Source organism: Podospora pseudopauciseta, chromosome 1 (genome assembly GCF_035222475.1).
Source record: "Podospora pseudopauciseta strain CBS 411.78 chromosome 1, whole genome shotgun sequence".
Classification (NCBI taxonomy): Eukaryota; Fungi; Ascomycota; class Sordariomycetes; order Sordariales; family Podosporaceae; genus Podospora; species Podospora pseudopauciseta.
This window is the reverse complement of record NC_085892.1, coordinates 7,332,417-7,350,713: the sequence shown is the minus strand read 5'-3', so window position 1 is coordinate 7,350,713 and position 18,297 is coordinate 7,332,417. Positions and strand designations below refer to the sequence as shown.

Here is an 18,297-nt window from a genome sequence, read left to right as displayed (position 1 = left end):
TGAAAAATCTAGTCATAATTGCGCTTCAAGTCCATCATCATCATCATCATCATCATCATCATCATCATCATCATCATCATCATCATCATCATCATGCACACGCTCGAACCTGGTTTTCTTGATGGCAGCACATAAGACAAGCCTTATTTCTGGGCAGGTTCGTGTCCCGGAATATATGTATGTATTCGTAACCAAGGAAAGAAGAGGGAACTTTGAGGGTTGTCAACATGAACAAATGTAATCATCAACACATGCTCCTCCCCTTACCACCGACCGACAACACACATAAGGGTTACTCAAGTTTCAAAAAGCAAAAACAGACTTCATTAAAACTGTGGCCCCCCTTCCACCTCTCTCGTTTACCAAAACTACGACAACGGGGTATCTGTGACCTGCCCTTGTGCCTTGACCAAACCAAACTTACCAAACAAACCAGACCAAAACCATATCATCTCGTTGTGCCCACCACCCAATTCCCCCCCCAAAAAAAGATCCCAAATCACATAACAATACCAAAACATCCCAATCAATAACCATACCAAAACCCCCATAACCCGCTCACCAAACCAAAAACCCCAGGATAATCGATCCAGCTATAAATACAATGTGGTTTACCCACCAGTGACATGTACACAACTCGCTCTCCCTCAATCATTAAACCCCCGTGATAGAAATTAGTCTTGACTATTGAAGATTTGCCCTCTTCAACTTCTCCTTCTCCTTCTCCAACAACAAATGCAACTGGCTCTTCGACCTCCCAAACGGAATCGGCGGCGCCGGATTCGGTGGCGTGGGCGTAAAGCACGGCTGCAGAACCCGGTTCGTCGTGAAACGTCTCGAAAAATCCATCACACTATCCGGAATATCCCTCGCTTCCGGCTCCCGAGGTGCAAACGCCACCGGCTCTGAATCAAACCGTGCTGTTGCTATTGCAGGAGTAGTAGTCGCTACCACACTCGTAACACCCGTCGGCAGGGCCATGAGGGAGAGTCGATTGTCCGTATTGTTGGAGCGAGAACGGACGATTTTTGGTGGTGTGGCTGTGCTGCTGGATCCTCGGATGGGGCTGGTGGTGGTGCTGGTTACGAATCCCGCCATCATGGGGGCAGATCGCTGGAGGCCGAAACTGGGGCGTTGAGCTCGGTCTTGGACCAAACCCCCAGGGATTCGAGGTTGGGGTCGGGGTTCTCGAAATTGGGCGTCGAGGTCCCAGGTTGATCGTCGTTGGAAAGGGGCGGCCATGTATGTCGGTGGCGTCAATTCTGCCGTGAGAAGTGGTCGCCTTTCTGTTACTAGAAGAGGACGATTATGCCGGCCATCTGCCTGATTAGGGGGTGGGTGTACGTTCTGCGCAGTGGCGACTGGTTGATCTATTGGGGCTTTGGCTGGCCGTTTCCCAGCTGACTTTGCACTGATGGGGGGGACAACCCCTTGGCTTTCCGTTGATGAAGATATTATGGCCGAATCTTGCTGGCCGACTCCTTCTTGTCCTTTGGACTTTTGCGCCACCACCTGCTTCACCAGCGCCGCGGTGGCCGGGCTGACGACGCGCGTTCCTGTGCCCCCTGAGCTTTGGGAGCTCTGTCTCCTCGACATGACTGGACGCCTCTTCGATGCTGCTGTGCTGGCAACAATCCGTCTCCCTGTCGGCGGCGCAGCTCTCTCGGGCTTGGCTGGTGAGATCGGCGGTGGACGGACGTCGGTTCCACCGGCAACCGTCACGGCCGAAGGGACATTCTTTCGCTTTGGTGATGGTTTTGGCGGGGGAGGCATCTCTGTGACACGAGGTGAAGGCTTCGGCGGCGGCGGCATATCGACTGCAGTAGGAGTTTGCGCTTCATCAACAACTGCCACCGCCCTGTTCTTCTTGGCGACCGGCTCGCCCGGAGGCGAGGACGGGAGCTGCTGTGGCGCAACTGGCTCGGTCAAAGGGGTAATGATAAGCTCTTGAAAAGCAGACGGGTCCACGAATCGAGCCGTTGGCCTTGGTTTTGATCCAGAAGGCCCTCTATTCTTCTTCTTCAAGATCGGGTGGGCTGGGGGTGGCCTCGAAGACGACGGCGTCGGTAGCTTCATTCCGCCAACAGGGGCTGATCTCTGCTGGTCCGAGTTTTGATTGGGCTGCCCCTGCCGTGAGGCTGCCTTTGCGTCTCCCCTGCCATGATTACGTGCATCGCTGTGGCCCTGTCCAGTTTATCAGTTTTTCTGTCAACGACCGCAGCAATGCAAAGGCGGCCTACCGATGGCCCTTCGTATCTGTTTCTAACAGATCGTAAAGGGACGAATGTCGGGCCATGGGAGACCTCTTCGAACAGTTTGGCAAGCGTTGCCCCGCTGAGATATCGTCTGTCACTTCCCCAAACGTGCCACCAAAAGTGTTCCAATCTGCACGCGGTTGGGTCAACAAGCTTTCGTGAGGTTGTTGTGTAGACTAGAGATGTGCGTGTTAGTCAAGAGTCCTGGCACCGGTTTCCAAGGGCGTCGTCGGCTCAAATACCATTCCAATATTGCCACAGCTTCTCTGGAGGGACGATGGGATAGCTCGCCACCTCCTTGTATATCTCGCGCGTGTTTTCGACAATGCCCTTGGGCAGCAACATAGCCATGGCCATGGCCTCCATTGTTGCGAAAGGCGAAGGGATTAGTTGACGGTAGGTGAAGCCGGGTCAGACAGACATATCCAGCAGATCTGAGAAGGCAAGCTGGTTGGCAAACAGCATAAGGCTAGCCAGAACCTGAGAGCAAACGCCGGCGGGATGGCCGGAGCAAGATGAATCAGGGCGAGGACCTAGACAAAAGATAAGCGTCAGTTGAGACAAGGACGGGCGACATGAGCTCTGGCATGATGGACAAAGTGACAGGGGGCGGTGACGATGTGACAAAAGTTGGGATGTAAGTCTCTGGCGCGCATCCTGTGGAGGGAGGGCTAACCCCGAACGTATTACCTACAGCTTCAAGCAGCTTGGCAAAGGCCTCCCTGGTTCGACACGACACACCTCACTGGCGCCTTTGAGCGACCAGGCCTGAAGGGGTCGGTGGCTGGCCGGTCGGAAGTGCGAGCGTCGTTGGTGTCTCGGGGAAACGGCTGGGAGTTGGAAATCCGGGGCCATGAACCAGAAGCAAGAAGCCCACCCCCCTTCCCCCCCGACGCGCTGATTTGCTTCTTCTCTTTCCGCAAAATTCTCACGTACCGTTCACAAACGAGCATACGGTCCGTTGTTGAGAGTAGATCCTTGCCCCTCTCGTTGTTGCTCCCAGCTCGTGCGCTCTCTCTTCGGGGCCGGAGGGCACCACGAGGCGGCCAGAAAAGAGCCGTCTGATGTGCAGTCGAGTGAGGAGAGCAGAGTAGGTCCAGGTCCAGGTGCTCCATGAGCGTTGGGATGGGACGACGAAGGTTGAGCACGAGGGCTGCCTGGGCGAACAGCCAACGAGCAAAAACACGGAAAAAGCTTATTGCAGTGGCAATGCCAGTGAGACGCAAACCAATTCCATCACTGGCGTCTGTGTCTGGAACCAAACCTGAGCCAACCAAGCACGGGACACGCAGCGAGAAGGTGCCCGAATGTTTAGTATCAAAAAAAGAAATGGAAAAAGAAGTTGGGTGAGGTTGGGGGCATCTGGAAGGAAAGGAGGAGAAGAAATCCCCAGGGAGGCAGTGGAAGGTGCCAACTGAACAGGGGCTAGAGCTGCAGCAGAAGGGGGCCGGATAGCGCATGTCAGGCACTGGACACGCCCCCAAAAGCCAAGCACAAGCCCTGGAAGCTCCCGGCTCGCACCGAAGGCTGGGTACCACCTTGGCAGAATTGGTCTGGACTGGCTCTGCAGATCCGACCCGGTGAGCAGACCAGCAGAAAGCCGGGGACGAGCCGGGATTTGGCAAGCGGGAGATGACCTGACCAGCAAAAATGCCATTTGACATTTTCCATCCAAACCCATCGCGGGGGGTGCTCTCAAAGGAACGCGTCGGTTCCACTCGACATCCAGCGACAACCCAAGGCTGCCCTTTTCAGCAGCGGACCCTGGTGTCAGGCACCAGAGGACCAAAGTATGTCCCTTGGCACCGGCGACACCCTCTGATATCACCAACTCCACGGAAGCCTGCCAGTTCCCAATCAAGCAGGTGCTGCATGAGAAGCATGAAAACCATGAGAACCCCCAGAGCCGAGACAGAGAGAGGAGGAGAAGGCACCTCACGCGCTCGTTCTCACTCTCACGCTGCCGTTTCACCGCCTCCCCTGCGCGGCAGCAAAAAGCAAGAGGAGGTCCAGCCTGGCTGGAACACCCTTGCACTTGTTGTCGGGCACCAACCTTGAAACCTTGCGCTGGCCGTGGGGTTTGCTTTTCGGATACTGTCCGGGGGAAGAGATAACCACCACACCAACATATCTTCACCTATCACCACCTATCACCGCCCCAAAAACCACCACGGGAATCACTCCAGTTTCGGTCACCGGTGGGCGAAGATTACGCACTCGTGTGGAAACAAGCACAGCTGGCGACGGCACACGTGGGATTTTGAGTGTTACTTGAACAGCCAGCCCGTTCTCGCACAGGGTCTATCGTCTCCTCGGAGGTCCTCCTTCACTCGGCCTGCCGCCTGTGGTCCGTGGTTGACCTCGTCTGCCCGTGCGACTCAGCTCTCGGGCGGATCTGCGTACGGTTGCCCGCCTCATGGCCCTCGTTACGAGCTCAGCTGGAGCGTCCGATGGTTACGCATAAGGAGAGTGTGAGCCGCTCCGCTGATGGCTGCGGTGGACCAAGACCTCGGAATGCCAACGACCTTTCCACAACATCAGCGCCATACGCCGCCCATATCGCCCCCCACGCTTAACCCCCTGGCCCGTGTCTGGATGGCGTAGCGGGGAGACCAACCTCGTCACGGCCTTCTCCCTTTCCAGTGACGAGATCGCCATCACGTTTCTTTTCCGCCCTGGTTCGGAGGAACTGAGAAACAAAGTGACGTCTGAGGCCGGCTTGCTCACCAACGATAACCAAGCAAGGGAAACGCGACAGCCATCCGAGAATTCTGTTCCCGCTGGTCCATGACTCCTCCCACTGTCACACAGTGGTACAAACTCGGCTAATTCCAGGCCTCCCCTATGACAAGCACAGCGCGCGTTTTTTCTGCCCACTTGAACCCCGGATTATATCACGACAGGGGGGGGGGGGGTTCAAAAGGTTCCCAGCTTTCCCCAGACCGCATCATCCGTTCCGCGACCCAGTGGTGGCCCTTCCAGCCTCCTCTGAGGAGGAAAACACACTTCACCGCTTTTGTGCTATGCGGCGGAGGGCTATTTCTTGCCGCCACCCAATTCCCAATGTTTGAAAAAAACACAGCCCTACCAGCACCAGCGCGATGCAAAGACAGAAGAAAAAACCACCCCTTGCTCCTCTCCTGCAATGAGCTTGGTTTGCAGTACGTAAAGAACCGCTTGGACGGTGACGGGTCTAGCCAGCTAATGCGGCCGGCCGGCCCACCTCTGACGATGAAGTGTCTTTTTCTCTCTTTCCCCTCTTTTATTCCTGTGAACAGTCTTCTCGTCAAACCCCTGGTCCGGGATCTTCTGATCTGCCCAGCTTTTGCGGGGAACCAGTCTTGTGACGAGACATGACCTTGATCCATTGGTTCATTGCGGCATGGCGAGCTCGAGAGTAATTTCTTTTTTCCTTTTCATTCCCTCTCTCGGAGAGGAAGGAGGCGAAGGGGTTTTCATATTCTTTGGCCGAGGCTGAGAGGAGCGGTTGACGACATGATCAGGGACTGCCTTTGCCCTGTGAGAGGGTGTGGGTGTTTGTGAGCGTCTCGATGTGTTTGTTGTGCCTCTTGTGTGCCATGGAACCCAGAATGCCACAAGGTGACACACAGGAGATCAGATGATCAAGGTTTGTTTCTTCTCTGCTTTTGGGGGTAGAGGGAATACCACATTGGTTTTGGTACGTACCTTTTTGGCCAAAACTAATTACGTGTCAGTTGATCTCCCTACAGTTGGGCACCACCCTAACACCACCCCTGCAACAGGCTTTCAAAACGCTTTGACCCACTATATGCTCCCGTCACCAACTCGCCGGTCTTCTCTTTCTCGCCTAGACAAGTTGCGGTCGCCCTTGATACATCCCAAAGAGTTGTTCACATCGCATATCAGCTCGTCTGAAAGTGCATGTCAAGGGATGTACGTTTGTGTACATTGGATGCTGCAGTCAAGACTTGACCAACAACCATCCAGACTGCCGCCCACCATGCCGAACCGAACCGATGCATATGACCTGTCAGAACCGGCCCGGTTTTGGGTGAGGAGCGTGTGGTGGGCGTCTTGCTTTCGGCTCTAAGTGATTTTGGATTCCATTCGTCCGTCAAGACTGCATTATCAAAGCACTTTTCATGTCTCAAAGCAGTATTTTCTCTCGAGAAAAAAAAAAGAAAAAAAAAAGAAGAAGAAAAGGTAAAGATGCGGTGAGGTGTTGAGGGTTATGGAGATGCCCACCTCACTTTCTAATTGACTTTCTCGTCACCTGTGTAGCTTGAGGTCCATCCTGGGGAGACGGACGGATTGACTTCAATAGTCCATCTCTCACGAGTATGTCTTTCATGAAGAAAGTAGTAACAAATGAGTGAACTTGATGAAATCCAATGTGGCTGCATACTTCTATGCTCGCTCTTTTCAAAACGCCCCCTATTCTATCTAATGTCATGACATGATATTACATCCCCGTTTCTCTAACACAAATTCAATCACTCCATGGATGATGAACCTTTCAAGTGCAGGTATACCCTCCATCAACCCTCAAATCCGCCCCCGTAACATAGCTGCTCGCATCCGACAGCAGAAACGTCACCGGGCCCATCAAGTCCTCGGGCTTGCCCATCTTTCCCTGCGGAATCAAGCTCGTCCACTTTTCCTTCAAATCCGGGTTGTCATCGAGAATCTTTTGAGTCCTATATTGCTCACCCCTGTTAGCAATCCAGACTTTCCATCCCCATCATCCACCGAAATATCAAGAGAGGGAAAAGAAGAAGAAAAAAGAAGAAAAAGAAAAGAAGAAAAGAAAAAGAGGGGGAAAAAAAAAAGGAGAAAAAAAGGAAAGAAAAAGAAACTCACAAAGCAGTCAGCATATACCCCGGACTAATCACATTCACCCTCACCCCATACTTGGCCCACTCCACCGCCAGACTGCTCGCCATATGCCTCACGGCCGCCTTTGCCGCATTATACGGCGCCTGGGGCTGCGGCACATTGACAATCGCTCCAGACATGCTCCCAATAAAAACCATGCTCCCTTTTGCCCCCCTCTCGATCAAATGTTTCGCCACCTCGGTAGCGAACAGCCAAGTCCCGTCCACATTCACCCCCCACAGCTTCCGGACCCTATCAAAAGGGTAGGAAACCGCCTCAAAGTTCTCGGTGAACCCGGCCGAGGTGACAAGGCCATCGATCTTGCCGTGAGCAGAAATGATCTCTTGAATGCAGGCCTGGACCGAGGAGGGGTCCGAGACGTCGGCGTAGTGGGCTGTGATGGTGGGGATTTGGTCTGAAGAGGGGTTGTCCCGCTTGAAAGTCTCGAGGATGAGGGAGGCTTGCTTGGTGGCTTCTTCCTTGTTGAGGTCGACGATGGCGAGCGAGGCGCCGCTTACGACCATCCCTTCTGTTTTCCGTGTCAGTATCAGACAATGTGGATCTGAAAAAAGAAAGAAAAAAAAGAACATACGACCCATCACTAACCCAAGGCCTCTCGCACCACCGGTCACGACACCTACTTTGCCCTGGAGGGAAAAGGTAGGCAGTGTAGGGACACCTCCATGGCCGATCCCTTTGACGAGATTGTCCGTTGGGGGGAGTTGGGTGGAGGCTGGGCCGGGGTAGGAAACTTGGATGGTGTGGTCTGTTCGGGCGTATTGGCCTTCTTTTCCGGAAGTTCCTTCTTCGTCTCGTAGTGGTGTTCTGGGGGAGGAGCGGAAGAATCGGACTGGGGAGGATGATGTTGGTGATGTCTGTTTTGGTGTTGTCTGGTGGTGTAAATGCTGGCGTGTGGAGACGAGGGCTTGGCGGAGTGTCCTCCGCACTCCGGACTGGAGAGACATGGGTGGGTTTTGGTCTGAAACTGTTGATGCTTTCTCGAAGTATGGCGATGTCAAGAACTTGTGGTTTCTCGATGCTTCAATGGTATTTATCTTTGCTGATATCCTTTGTCGTGTTTCCTGTCCAGCTCAGATATCCCCAAGCGGGGTAGCTTGGTTTATACCACTCCTGCCCGCAGTCTGCCCCCCTCCCACCATTCTGAGGTGGTATCTGACAGGGAATCGACAAGGCTGGAAGCGCCTCCATGTGGGGAAGTAGGGGTAGCTTTCCTACCGCCAGTCCCGCACTTGAGGGCTAGATCAGAGAGCGGTGCTGTCGATAAAGCATCTGGATCTTTTCAAGCCCACATTTTCCTGTGAGAATGGTGCGCTTGGAGGAATTCTCGCTTTTCGGTGACGGCGTTCGGGTTTGGAACACGAAGAACAGAACTGTTGCGTGGCAGATCGACAAGTGCCCAGATGGGTCGATTGCAAAGCTGTTCAGTCACGCGGATGACAGCATCTTCGACTAGACATTTGCCCCTGAAATAGGGGTTGATCGGATGGGGGGTGAGGGGTGAGGGAAGGGCTGATAAGCAAACTGTCAAAACACCGTGGTGACCGCCGTATCCATAAGCAGTACGAGACGAACCACAGACATACCCTTTACGAGGGTTTGGCGACCATGGCAGATGGATACGAGTCCAAGGATGGCAGGCAAGAGTGTTGACGATGCAACCGACTTTGAAACAGATGGGCAAAGTAGATAATAATGAATCGGGCTATCTCGGTTCGTGAAAACTTCTTCATTTTATATCACCAAAACACATGCTTGCTCCCCTACGCCCGGTCCTCAAGCATCTCCATGATTTTACCTGGCGAGCATTTACATTCTGAAAACACCAAACTTCGTAGCACCAGCCTTGACATCGTTCCTGCCTCCCATCGCGGCGTTCAGTCCCAGGCCCAGGTATCTCCTGGTATGCTGTGGTGGAATGACACCGTCATCCTGGACCCCAATGTTAGCAATCCGTGACTCAGGACCTCGATGATCGTGAACAAAATACTCACCCACAACCTCGCACTCGAGAAAACACTATCACTCTCCTTCTCGATCCTGTCCTTCAACCCCTCATCCACCCCCTTCCCAACCGTCTCCATCACCTTGGCGAGCTGCTCACCACCCATCACGCCCACCCTCGCATTCGGCCACATCCACAAGAACCTCGGCGAGTACGCCCGCCCGCACATGCCATAGTTGCCCGCACCATAACTACCTCCCACCACCACCGTAAACTTGGGCACATCCGCGCACGCCACCGCCGTGACCAGCTTCGCGCCGTTCTTCGCAATCCCTTCCCTCTCCGCATCCTTACCCACCATGAACCCACTGATGTTCTGCAAAAACACCAGCGGGATCCCCCTCTGAGAGCACAACTCAATGAAGTGCGCCCCCTTCAGCGACGAACTGCTGAACAGAATCCCGTTATTGGCCACAATGCCAACCTTGTGCCCGTAAATCTCGGCGAAGCCCGTCACCAGCGTGGTCCCAAAGTCCCTCTTGAACTCACTAAACTTGCTGCCGTCCACAATCCGTGCAATAACCTCATGGATCGGCAGTGGCTTTCTGAGGTTGGTGCTCGCAATCCCCAGCAGCTCCTCCGGATCATACACCGGCTCCTCATACGTCTTCACCAGTGCGGTCTTCTTGGGCCAGTTGAGGTTACTCACGCACCTCCTCGCCAGCACAACAGCATGGGCATCATCCACCGCCAAGTAATCCGTCACACCACTCACGCTACTATGCATCTTCCCCCCCCCCAGCTCCTCCGGGCTCACCACCTCCCCCGTTGCCGCCTTGACCAACGGCGGCCCCGCAAGAAAGATGTGACCCTGCTCCTGCACAATGATGCTCTCGTCACTCATGGCCGGTACATACGCCCCTCCCGCAGTGCAAGGCCCCATCACCACCGCAATCTGTGGAACCCCCGCAGCGGACATCCTCGCCTGGTTGTAGAAGATCCGTCCGAAATGCTCCCTGTCCGGGAACACATCCGACTGGTGCGGCAGGTTCGCTCCTCCAGAATCAACAAGGTATATGCACGGGAGGTTGTTCTCCTTTGCCACCTCTTGCGCACGAAGATGCTTTTTGACCGTGATAGGGTAGTATGTCCCTCCCTTGACGGTGCTGTCGTTGGCAACGATTACGCACTCCACTCCCTCGACAACACCCACCCCGGTGATGATGCCGCCGCACGGCACCTCGGCCTCGGGGTAGAGCTCGTGACCGGCCAGGGGGGAAAGTTCAAGAAAGGTGCTCCCCGGGTCGATCAAAGCCGTGATCCTGTCGCGGGGGAGCATCTTCTTTCTGGCGAGGTGCTTTTCCTTTGCCTTTGCGGGACCGCCCTGGTGAGCTTTGCGGGTGAGGGATTCGAGGCGGGACATGGCGGCAGACATGAGCTTGGTGTTTTCGAGGTATTCGGGGGAGGAGGGGTCGACGGCGGAGGGGAGGACGGAGATGGAGGAGGATTGGTGGGGGGTGGTGAAGGTTGCTACTGTCCTGCTGCTGCACCGTGGTGTTCTTGGTGATGAGGGATGGGGTGTTGGACGGAGAAGGTGAGTGCGCCGGCATTGGCGACTCAATTGTCGCGATATTTGGGGGAGCATGCTTGCGACGGAGTGGCGATGACGTGGGAGATGGTGGGATAGTGCTGTTGCGCAAAAAGGAACAACCACTGAAGCAGAACAGGCGCAGGAGATCTAAGAATTGGTGGAAGGGATCGAGAGCAAAGCGAAACAGAAACCCGGCCCAGCGGTTTACCGCGGCCCTGGCCAGACACGGAGCCCACGATCAGCATCACTGACGTCCTTCGACTTGTGAACCCCCCTCGAAACCATGTCGTTCCTGGAAGGTGGGCTTACCACAACAGGCCGGGCCGGCTTAGGCCGTGGAAAGCCGAGCTCAATCGCACTCCAGCACTTGCCATCAGCAGCTGCCCGCATGCCTGCCGGGGTGTTGCGCGGCCTTGGCATTTAGATGGCCGTGTAAGCCAGGGAGAAGTCACCCGGGAACTACAGTCTTCCTTAACTTTTTCCTTCCTCATCTTGCTGTCGCACATACTCGTCGTCGTTGGCTCTGAATCTACTGAAACCATCACAGCAATGGCAACCCCTTCCACATCCCGCGCGCTGTTGCGCACAGCAACCCCCCGAACCGTCCTCTCAGTTCCCCGCCGCCAGTTTGGCCGTCTGTCCAAAGCCATCCTCGGTTGCCCCTCCTTAACAACCTCCCCAAGACCGCTCTCAACGCCCTTACCAACATCCTCATACCTCCTCCAAACCACCCGCCACTATGCCTCCTCCAAACACCCCGAGGGCTTCACCCCCCCAACGCCCGCCGACCTCTCCGAACTCCGCACCACAGTGCAAGAATTCGTCCGCCGCTCCCTCCCCGAAACCCTCGCGTCCGAAACCGACAAGTCCAACCAGTTCCCCCCCGACATGTGGCTCAAGCTGGGAGAGGCCGGTCTGCTAGGTATAACCGCCGACCCTGCCGTCGGCGGCCTAGGCCTGGGTTACCAAGCCCACTGCATCGTCATGGAGGAGCTCTCCCGCGCTTCGGGGTCCATCGCCCTCTCCTATGCTGCCCACTCCCAGCTGTGCGTCAACCAGCTTCAGCTTAATGGCTCAAAGGAACAAAAAGAAAAGTTCTTGCCTGATCTGATTGCGGGGACAAAGGTTGGCGCCCTGGCCATGAGTGAGAGCGGGTCGGGCAGTGATGTTGTTTCTATGCGGACGAGAGCTAAGGAGGTGGACGGGGGTTACGTCCTAAACGGAAGCAAAATGTGGATCACCAATGGCCCAGACGCAGACATAGTTATTGTCTACGCCAAGACTGTGCCTGATGGGGGATCAAAGGGCATCACGGCATTCATCGTCGAAACGGACAAGGCAGAGGGCTTCGAGTGCCTGAGGAAGCTGGACAAGATGGGCATGAGGGGTTCCAACACGGGAGAGCTCGTGTTTGAGAATGTCTTCGTCCCCAAGGAGAACGTCCTGGGCAAAGTCAACGGCGGGGTTAGGGTTCTGATGGAGGGACTGGACCTCGAGAGATTGGTTCTTTCTGCTGGACCACTGGGCTTGATGCAGGCCGCTTTGGACGTTGCGCTGCCCTATGCCCACGGCCGCAAGCAGTTCGGCACGCCTATCGCCCAGTTCCAGTTTATGCAAGGGAAGCTGGCCGACATGTACACCAAGCTCCAGGCCTCGAGGGCATACACCTATGCCACGGCCAAGGCGGTTGACGAGCAGGCCGATATCCGCACCCAGGACTGCGCAGGTGCCATCCTCTATGCCGCGGAAAGGGCGACCGAGTGCGCGCTGGATGCGATCCAAATCCTGGGCGGAATGGGCTACACGGAGGAGATGCCCGCTTCGAGAATCTTGCGGGATGCGAAGCTGTATGAGATTGGAGCGGGAACATCCGAGGTCAGGCGGATGGTGATCGGGCGTGCCTTCAACAAGGAGTATGCCCATCTGGCCAACTAGAGCGCTGCCCGATAGCTGCCTTGGACAGTGACAGGAAGTTTGGCAAAGGCGAGCCGTCCCGTCTCCCGTGAGAACAGAGGGTGCCCGAGTAGACGCCCAGCACGACATTCCCACCCTATCCTTCAACCGGATCACGCCGTGTATGTCGGCGGAAAGATAGAACAATACAATACCCCACCTGATTGGACAAACCATCTATATCATGTCCCATGGGCATCTTTTCCGCGTTTTTGTGGCTTCTCGCCAGGATGTATGAGCCTGTCTCCCCGTTCGTGTCTCTTCCTTCCCTTTCCCCGGATAAGGATGCCACCTTGAGGTCATGCAGACACGGGCCGGGTCTTGCTCAATGAGTGCGGTGTAAAACAGCGAGAGACGGATCAAGACAAATGATTCAAGAAAACATCATACCACTGGCACGCTCCTTTGGCCGCGGACTTGGACTGAACCCCCACTCTTCAAACTGTGATGGACCTGCAGCACCATATCGTCGAGAAGTCGGCTGATGGGAAAGAGCCGCAGGAGCAGGGAAGGGACCCGGAAGTTCATGTGGTGGTAGTTGTAACAGGCCGATCTGTACCTTACCGGATTTCTTCCCCTCCCAAAAAATAAGATGAGAATATGGTGTCAGCGGCGTCACTTGAATGCAGAAGCATCCTTAGATGTTGATTCGCGGGTAACCTTCCCTTTGATAGTATTCGTGCAGTTTGTTTTTCTTCGTTCCCGTTTGTTGCTGTCGGTTTGGCCGCCGTGTGACGATGGCTTTTGTGTTCATGTGCGTGTGTGTGTGTGTGTGTGTGTGTGTGTGTGTATGTGCTCGGCAATCAATAGCGGCGCCTCCCGAAACCGGTCTGGCAGAGTTGCGGTCCATCTAGAGGCGAGAAGCAGACGAAGGCAACCTCGGTGAAGAAAACTTGCAAGTTTTGGTGCTGCCAGGCGCAGGGGCGCGGCAAGGAAGTGACTGGATGACTGCATGGTTCAGCCGCTGTACGGTACGTACGTACATACACGGCCATGATGATAGTCCATAATGGAACTCTAGAGTTTCTCCCTCGAGAACTTGTCTTCTCGTTTGATCTTTTCCCATGTTGCTTCGTGAGGACTTAACAGTTGCCCCACGTGGGGGGCAGGGTGGTGCTGCTTCCGCCCCAGCTTTCCGATCCTTACCATCGATCGTGATCGCTTTGGCCGTGAGTGAGGGGAAGTGGAGTGTGTGAAGAAAGCTGGCACTTGCTGTAGTCAACAGCGGCTCGGGGCGAACCCAGAGCGAGAGACAGAGAGGCTCGGCCGGTAAATGCCCGTGATGGTGGAGGTAGACAGGGGCACACCTACATGGTTGATTATCGAGAAGCTGTCCTACACATCCTGCAACGGCAGAAATATTTGACGATGCTCTGATAGACAACCAAGGCGTGCTCGAGCCTCGACGACATGAAGAGGAGTGCAGCCCATATTCAGGCTGTCCTACCACCAGAACCACAGTTTGGCTTGAGCGCAGCTATTTCTAACTGGCCGCTGGGGTAGCGCAAGAATGAGAAAACGGCAGAAAGAGGGGTAGCGTGAAAAGTGGTGGTGTCCGGCACTATTTTCGAGACAAGAGGGCGCCGGTAATGTTTTCAGATCGATCATGGCTTCAAGAAAAGTCTGACACTTGGTCAAAAGTTCCAAGAGCAGTTACAGTTTCAGAGTCGAATCGTTTGGCTTGCACATCTTCGGAAGTTATGCAGCGCGATATATGTCTATCTAGTTTGTGAGCAGTCTTGGCATTAGCCTGATAGCGCAGCATCTAAGAATCGGTGTCTGGATTGCCCTGGCGAGGACGAGTGGGGAGGAAGTGGACAAGTGGTGAGGAAGGGTACCTTGTCTTGAACCATGGCTCGTAATGGTTGTCCTACTCAACCCAAAACATGGCCATCAAGTCCATCGCCAGGGGCGGAGGCTTTGGTCTTGTCTTTCAGGCATCTCTTCTGAGTGGCAGTGACATATGCGGGCTCCGCCAACGGTTACCCTACGACGATGATATCGTGCCACACTCCTGTCGCTTGAGGCAAGATAGTGAAAATCGTTACCGGATCACTTGAATAAACCAGATCATTGGAAGTCGTGTATGGTCTGATTTGAAATACACAGCCATGCCATTGGTGTGTGAACTCGAGAGATCGCTGCAGCTTTCTAGAAACTATGTCACACGTCAGTAAGTACCGAAACTCCGGTCAGTTGCAGCATTAAGCCTGCGTGACATCCACCATGTGGCACAACATCTCGATGCGGATGGGTACAAATGCCGCCCAGTGAAGCGGTTACAAGGCATCAGACGCGAAGTGGCACAAAGTGAACATCGCATAGTTAGCCGATTCCAAAATCCCTGGATTGTGCGACCATAGTCTACCACACCATAGAAGAGCCTCTCATGTCGAGACAAAGACAACTGTGGTGGTGTCGAATAGGCCGCAGAAAACAACAACAGTCGCGGAGAGGTGATGGAGGTCCGAAGGAAGGGCCACCGGGGCCTCTCGAGGTTGGGTGTCAAGAAGGTTCTGACGGGCATACCCCGCAGAGGACATTGCGGGGGAGGGGTGGGACTCTCTCAAATCATTGCCAGGCGTTCAGAAAAGGTATCCCGACCCGATGATAAGTTTGTTATGACAGCTGTGGACCGAAGCAAGGGCGTCTGTTGGAGGGTGGGCATGAGAGACGTGCAGAGGGACAGTCCGGCAGGTTTGCCAGAGATGGCATCGCAAGGCTTGTGATGGATGTCTCTTCGTGGGTGATCTGACTTGTCATAAAAAGCCCGAGCTTGGCCAAAGTCTGGTACCGCCAGTAAGGTAGCAGCCGCATGATCAGGATCCTCACCGGTGTGCCGGGGTGTTTGACGCTGATCGTTGAAACTTGTTGGTATATATCATGGCGACGCGTGAGTGGGGTGATTGTTCCGACGAGGACATCGTGAGGGAGCGACATGGTTGGTTCCGCTATGGCGCCCACTATGGCTTTCGAGGCATGAGGGCGGGTCTGGAACCCCTGGTGCAGCGACGCTTCTGCACCGGAAGACGCTGTCATGGTATTCCGGATCCAATGGCTCAAGTCCCTGAAATACCATATCGAGTTCGATGCTGCCCAGTCGGCCACCACCACGTTGCATCCGAGAGGTTGTGCTTCTGCCGGGGTGTGTCTCTGGGTCGCAGTCGGCGCGGTCAGGGCTGGTGTGAGAGTACATGTATATGCCCAATGTGAACTTCCATCCCTTGCTCACCAATACCGTCGTCATGCGGGGTTTCATTGCCGCTGCAGTTTGTAAGTATTTGAAGTACCTCTCATGTCTTAGGTGCTCACCGGTCGGATGTCACTCCCGTCTTTTTTGGGCCACAGGCAGATTCGCAGGTTGGTGTGCTTGGGAATCCGTCCCATCCCTTCCGGATTCATGCCGACTGCCGCCCTCAGAGCAGGAAAATGACCAGATATAAGTCTCAGCAGCCCGCCGTGGGAAAACCGCCCATCGACACGAGAAAGCCACCTCTCAGATAGAATTGGCACCTTCAAGATAACCTTTCCAAATCATCTTGGGCTTTCGAGACCTCTTCTTGGTTTGAACCACCCCTTCAGCAACCAGCTCGACCTTGCCCACACACCATCACCATCATAATGGCTCGCCATGGTGATGAGCAGTTGGATATGGACCAGATTGACATGAGCATGACATTTAGTCCGGCGCACGAGGTTGGAATATCCTGCGGCACCGTAACAATCGACCCTGGGAGAGCGAAGGTCCTCATCATCTGGAACAACCGCCTTCAGATCCATCAGCTCCCGAAAGGCAGAAGGAACGTTGAAGAGCACTGGTTCGACACAGCCCTCAGGGAGACGCACGAGGAGACCGGGTTTACGGCTACGCCTTTGGCACTCAAGGTTCCCACGAGAGCCCAACTGCCGAAAAGGGCCCTCCCCAACAAGGGCAAGGGCTACAAGAAGCCAGAGATTCTTTGGGACCACGTTAGCAGGGAGTTCATCGGGACATGCTCCTACCCCGATCCTCAGTCCAAGTCACCATCCTTCAAGACGGTGTACTACTGGGCAGCGACATGTGACTCCAACTCGACTCCCGATAAGGACACGCAGGATGAGGGAGAGAACCTGGTGCCAAAATGGATCGACCTGGTTGATATCGAGAAGTTTCTTCGATTCGGGGCTGAGGTTGCCGTGGTGAAGAAGGCGGTGGCGGACATGAAGCGGTCCGGCCATAAGATTGGCGAACAGTGAATGGTTTCACGGTATCAGCTTTCCTACGGTTCACAGTCGGCAAACAACTGTTGTGTGAGGGTTGGAATATCTGTTTCAGGCCAGGAGTTAGCAGAGATCGTGGCTGCAGAGCACGTGTGGAGGTTGCTTACAAGAGCTTCGAGTATTCACACAGATGATGATGATGATGATGAGGATTGATGATGACAAGATATTGAAGTACTGCAAAAAGTCCGAGAACAGGCGGGGGGGGCAGTCTGCGTTAGCTTTGCCATCATATTTGGCTCTTTTCATAGTGGCAGTCTTTCTCAATGTTACACATCGTATGAGTTGATCTCGTCGTGTCTTCGCCAGGTGCATGGGAGTAAGTAAGGAGAATGGAACCGCCGACCAATAAAAAGTCCAGCAACCTTTTAGCACCAAACATCGTCGGGAATAGAGTTTCTACGACAGTGGGGCACTGCTCGGAGCTCACCCGCTGCACTTGATTGGCCAGTGACCTTTGGCAACTGTTGGGCGGGGAAAGAACTGTGACATCATGGTGGGATGGTTCACTGTGTCGCATCCACGAATCTTCTTTCTACCGAAGGTCCAGCAAAAGATTTGGGATACGTCCAATTTCCCGAGGTTCTCCCGCCTAGTCTCAAATATCAAACCTTTTTCTTCATCTTAGAGCTAAGTACGGAGTAGCGCGCTACGCGCTCCATCTACAAATAATAAGGAAAAGATCTAAACCTATGCTACAGTTTTTATCTAAACATTTACTCAAAAATAACCTTTTTTTAATATTGATACTTAACTATTTTGATACCATTTATTTTGAAATAATTATTGTTGAAATAGGTGCTATTAAAGCCTGTAAATATAGGCTCAAATAGCTATCGGCGCAATACACTGAAAGCGAAGAAGACTTTGACTGCAGCATTCGACAGTTGCTGTGGCACTGAAAGAAGGTGGATTACAGAGGCGGCGCTCTGTAATATATAGAAGAGAATTACTGTAACATATGCTTGTGAGACACTGATGAGTGTAGTGAACCAGTATATTAATTAAATCTTATAGACTAAGAAATACCACAGTGAATAAGGTGTGAGGCAGAGGTCTTATAGGCTATCGGCTTTTTACTTGTTCCCTGAGGGTGACTCCATTCCCGAGCCCGAATGCCCGCTAAATGCGCTAACCAAATATAAGGTTAGGAGCCACGTTACAGGCCACGTTGCGCTCCCGTTTAACTGCTGCAGGGCACCGGCTTTAGCGCTCGGCTTTCTAGGACTTCGGATTGCTTCTAGAGGCCGAGCTTCTATTCCGGCAACTGTGATCCCTAAACACTGCTGATTCAAGCTATTGTATTGCCTCTAAGGCCCTATAATATACAGAGCTTAGATACATTGTAAAATCCACAAACAAAAGCTGTATTTTAACAGTTATCAAATATAGTAAGTATAATATTAATTTTTGTAGTA

At 53.9% G+C, this 18,297-nt stretch overlaps 6 protein-coding genes across 6 annotated transcripts; 2 read left to right on the top strand and 4 right to left on the bottom strand.

Moving 5' to 3' along the window:
* Positions 1 to 203: 203 nt before the first annotated feature.
* QC763_120130 (uncharacterized protein) lies at positions 204 to 2,621 on the bottom strand (the record flags this gene model as incomplete). The annotated part of the gene is made up of 3 exons (XM_062908599.1): positions 204 to 2,184; positions 2,241 to 2,431; positions 2,498 to 2,621. 3 exons carry the CDS (start codon positions 2,619 to 2,621, stop codon positions 685 to 687), a joined length of 1,815 nt encoding a protein of 604 aa, XP_062771709.1. The 3' UTR covers positions 204 to 684.
* Positions 2,622 to 2,641: 20 nt separating this feature from the next.
* On the bottom strand, positions 2,642 to 5,914 carry QC763_0023800 (uncharacterized protein; the record flags this gene model as incomplete). The annotated part of the gene is made up of 4 exons (XM_062905422.1): positions 3,961 to 5,914; positions 3,732 to 3,892; positions 3,002 to 3,501; positions 2,642 to 2,788 (listed from the first exon to the last, which is right to left on the bottom strand). The coding sequence occupies exons 1-4, from the start codon at positions 3,978 to 3,980 to the stop codon at positions 2,642 to 2,644; spliced, it is 828 nt and encodes a 275-aa protein (XP_062771708.1). The 5' UTR covers positions 3,981 to 5,914.
* A 662-nt stretch (positions 5,915 to 6,576) lies between these two features.
* QC763_120120 (uncharacterized protein) lies at positions 6,577 to 8,077 on the bottom strand (the record flags this gene model as incomplete). Its single annotated transcript, XM_062908598.1, has 3 exons — positions 6,577 to 6,934; positions 7,098 to 7,641; positions 7,705 to 8,077. 3 exons carry the CDS (start codon positions 8,075 to 8,077, stop codon positions 6,754 to 6,756), a joined length of 1,098 nt encoding a protein of 365 aa, XP_062771707.1. The 3' UTR covers positions 6,577 to 6,753.
* Positions 8,078 to 8,939: 862 nt separating this feature from the next.
* Positions 8,940 to 17,180, bottom strand: MCCC2 (Methylcrotonoyl-CoA carboxylase beta chain, mitochondrial; the record flags this gene model as incomplete). Its single annotated transcript, XM_062908597.1, has 5 exons — positions 16,987 to 17,180; positions 15,932 to 16,925; positions 14,458 to 15,883; positions 9,125 to 14,341; positions 8,940 to 9,062 (listed from the first exon to the last, which is right to left on the bottom strand). Exons 4-5 carry the CDS (start codon positions 10,718 to 10,720, stop codon positions 8,940 to 8,942), a joined length of 1,719 nt encoding a protein of 572 aa, XP_062771704.1. The 5' UTR covers positions 10,721 to 14,341; positions 14,458 to 15,883; positions 15,932 to 16,925; positions 16,987 to 17,180.
* Positions 11,216 to 12,601, top strand: QC763_120100 (uncharacterized protein; the record flags this gene model as incomplete). Its single annotated transcript, XM_062908596.1, has 1 exon — positions 11,216 to 12,601. One exon carries the CDS (start codon positions 11,216 to 11,218, stop codon positions 12,599 to 12,601), a length of 1,386 nt encoding a protein of 461 aa, XP_062771706.1.
* On the top strand, positions 16,241 to 16,855 carry QC763_120090 (uncharacterized protein; the record flags this gene model as incomplete). Its single annotated transcript, XM_062908595.1, has 1 exon — positions 16,241 to 16,855. One exon carries the CDS (start codon positions 16,241 to 16,243, stop codon positions 16,853 to 16,855), a length of 615 nt encoding a protein of 204 aa, XP_062771705.1.
* Positions 17,181 to 18,297: the final 1,117 nt, after the last annotated feature.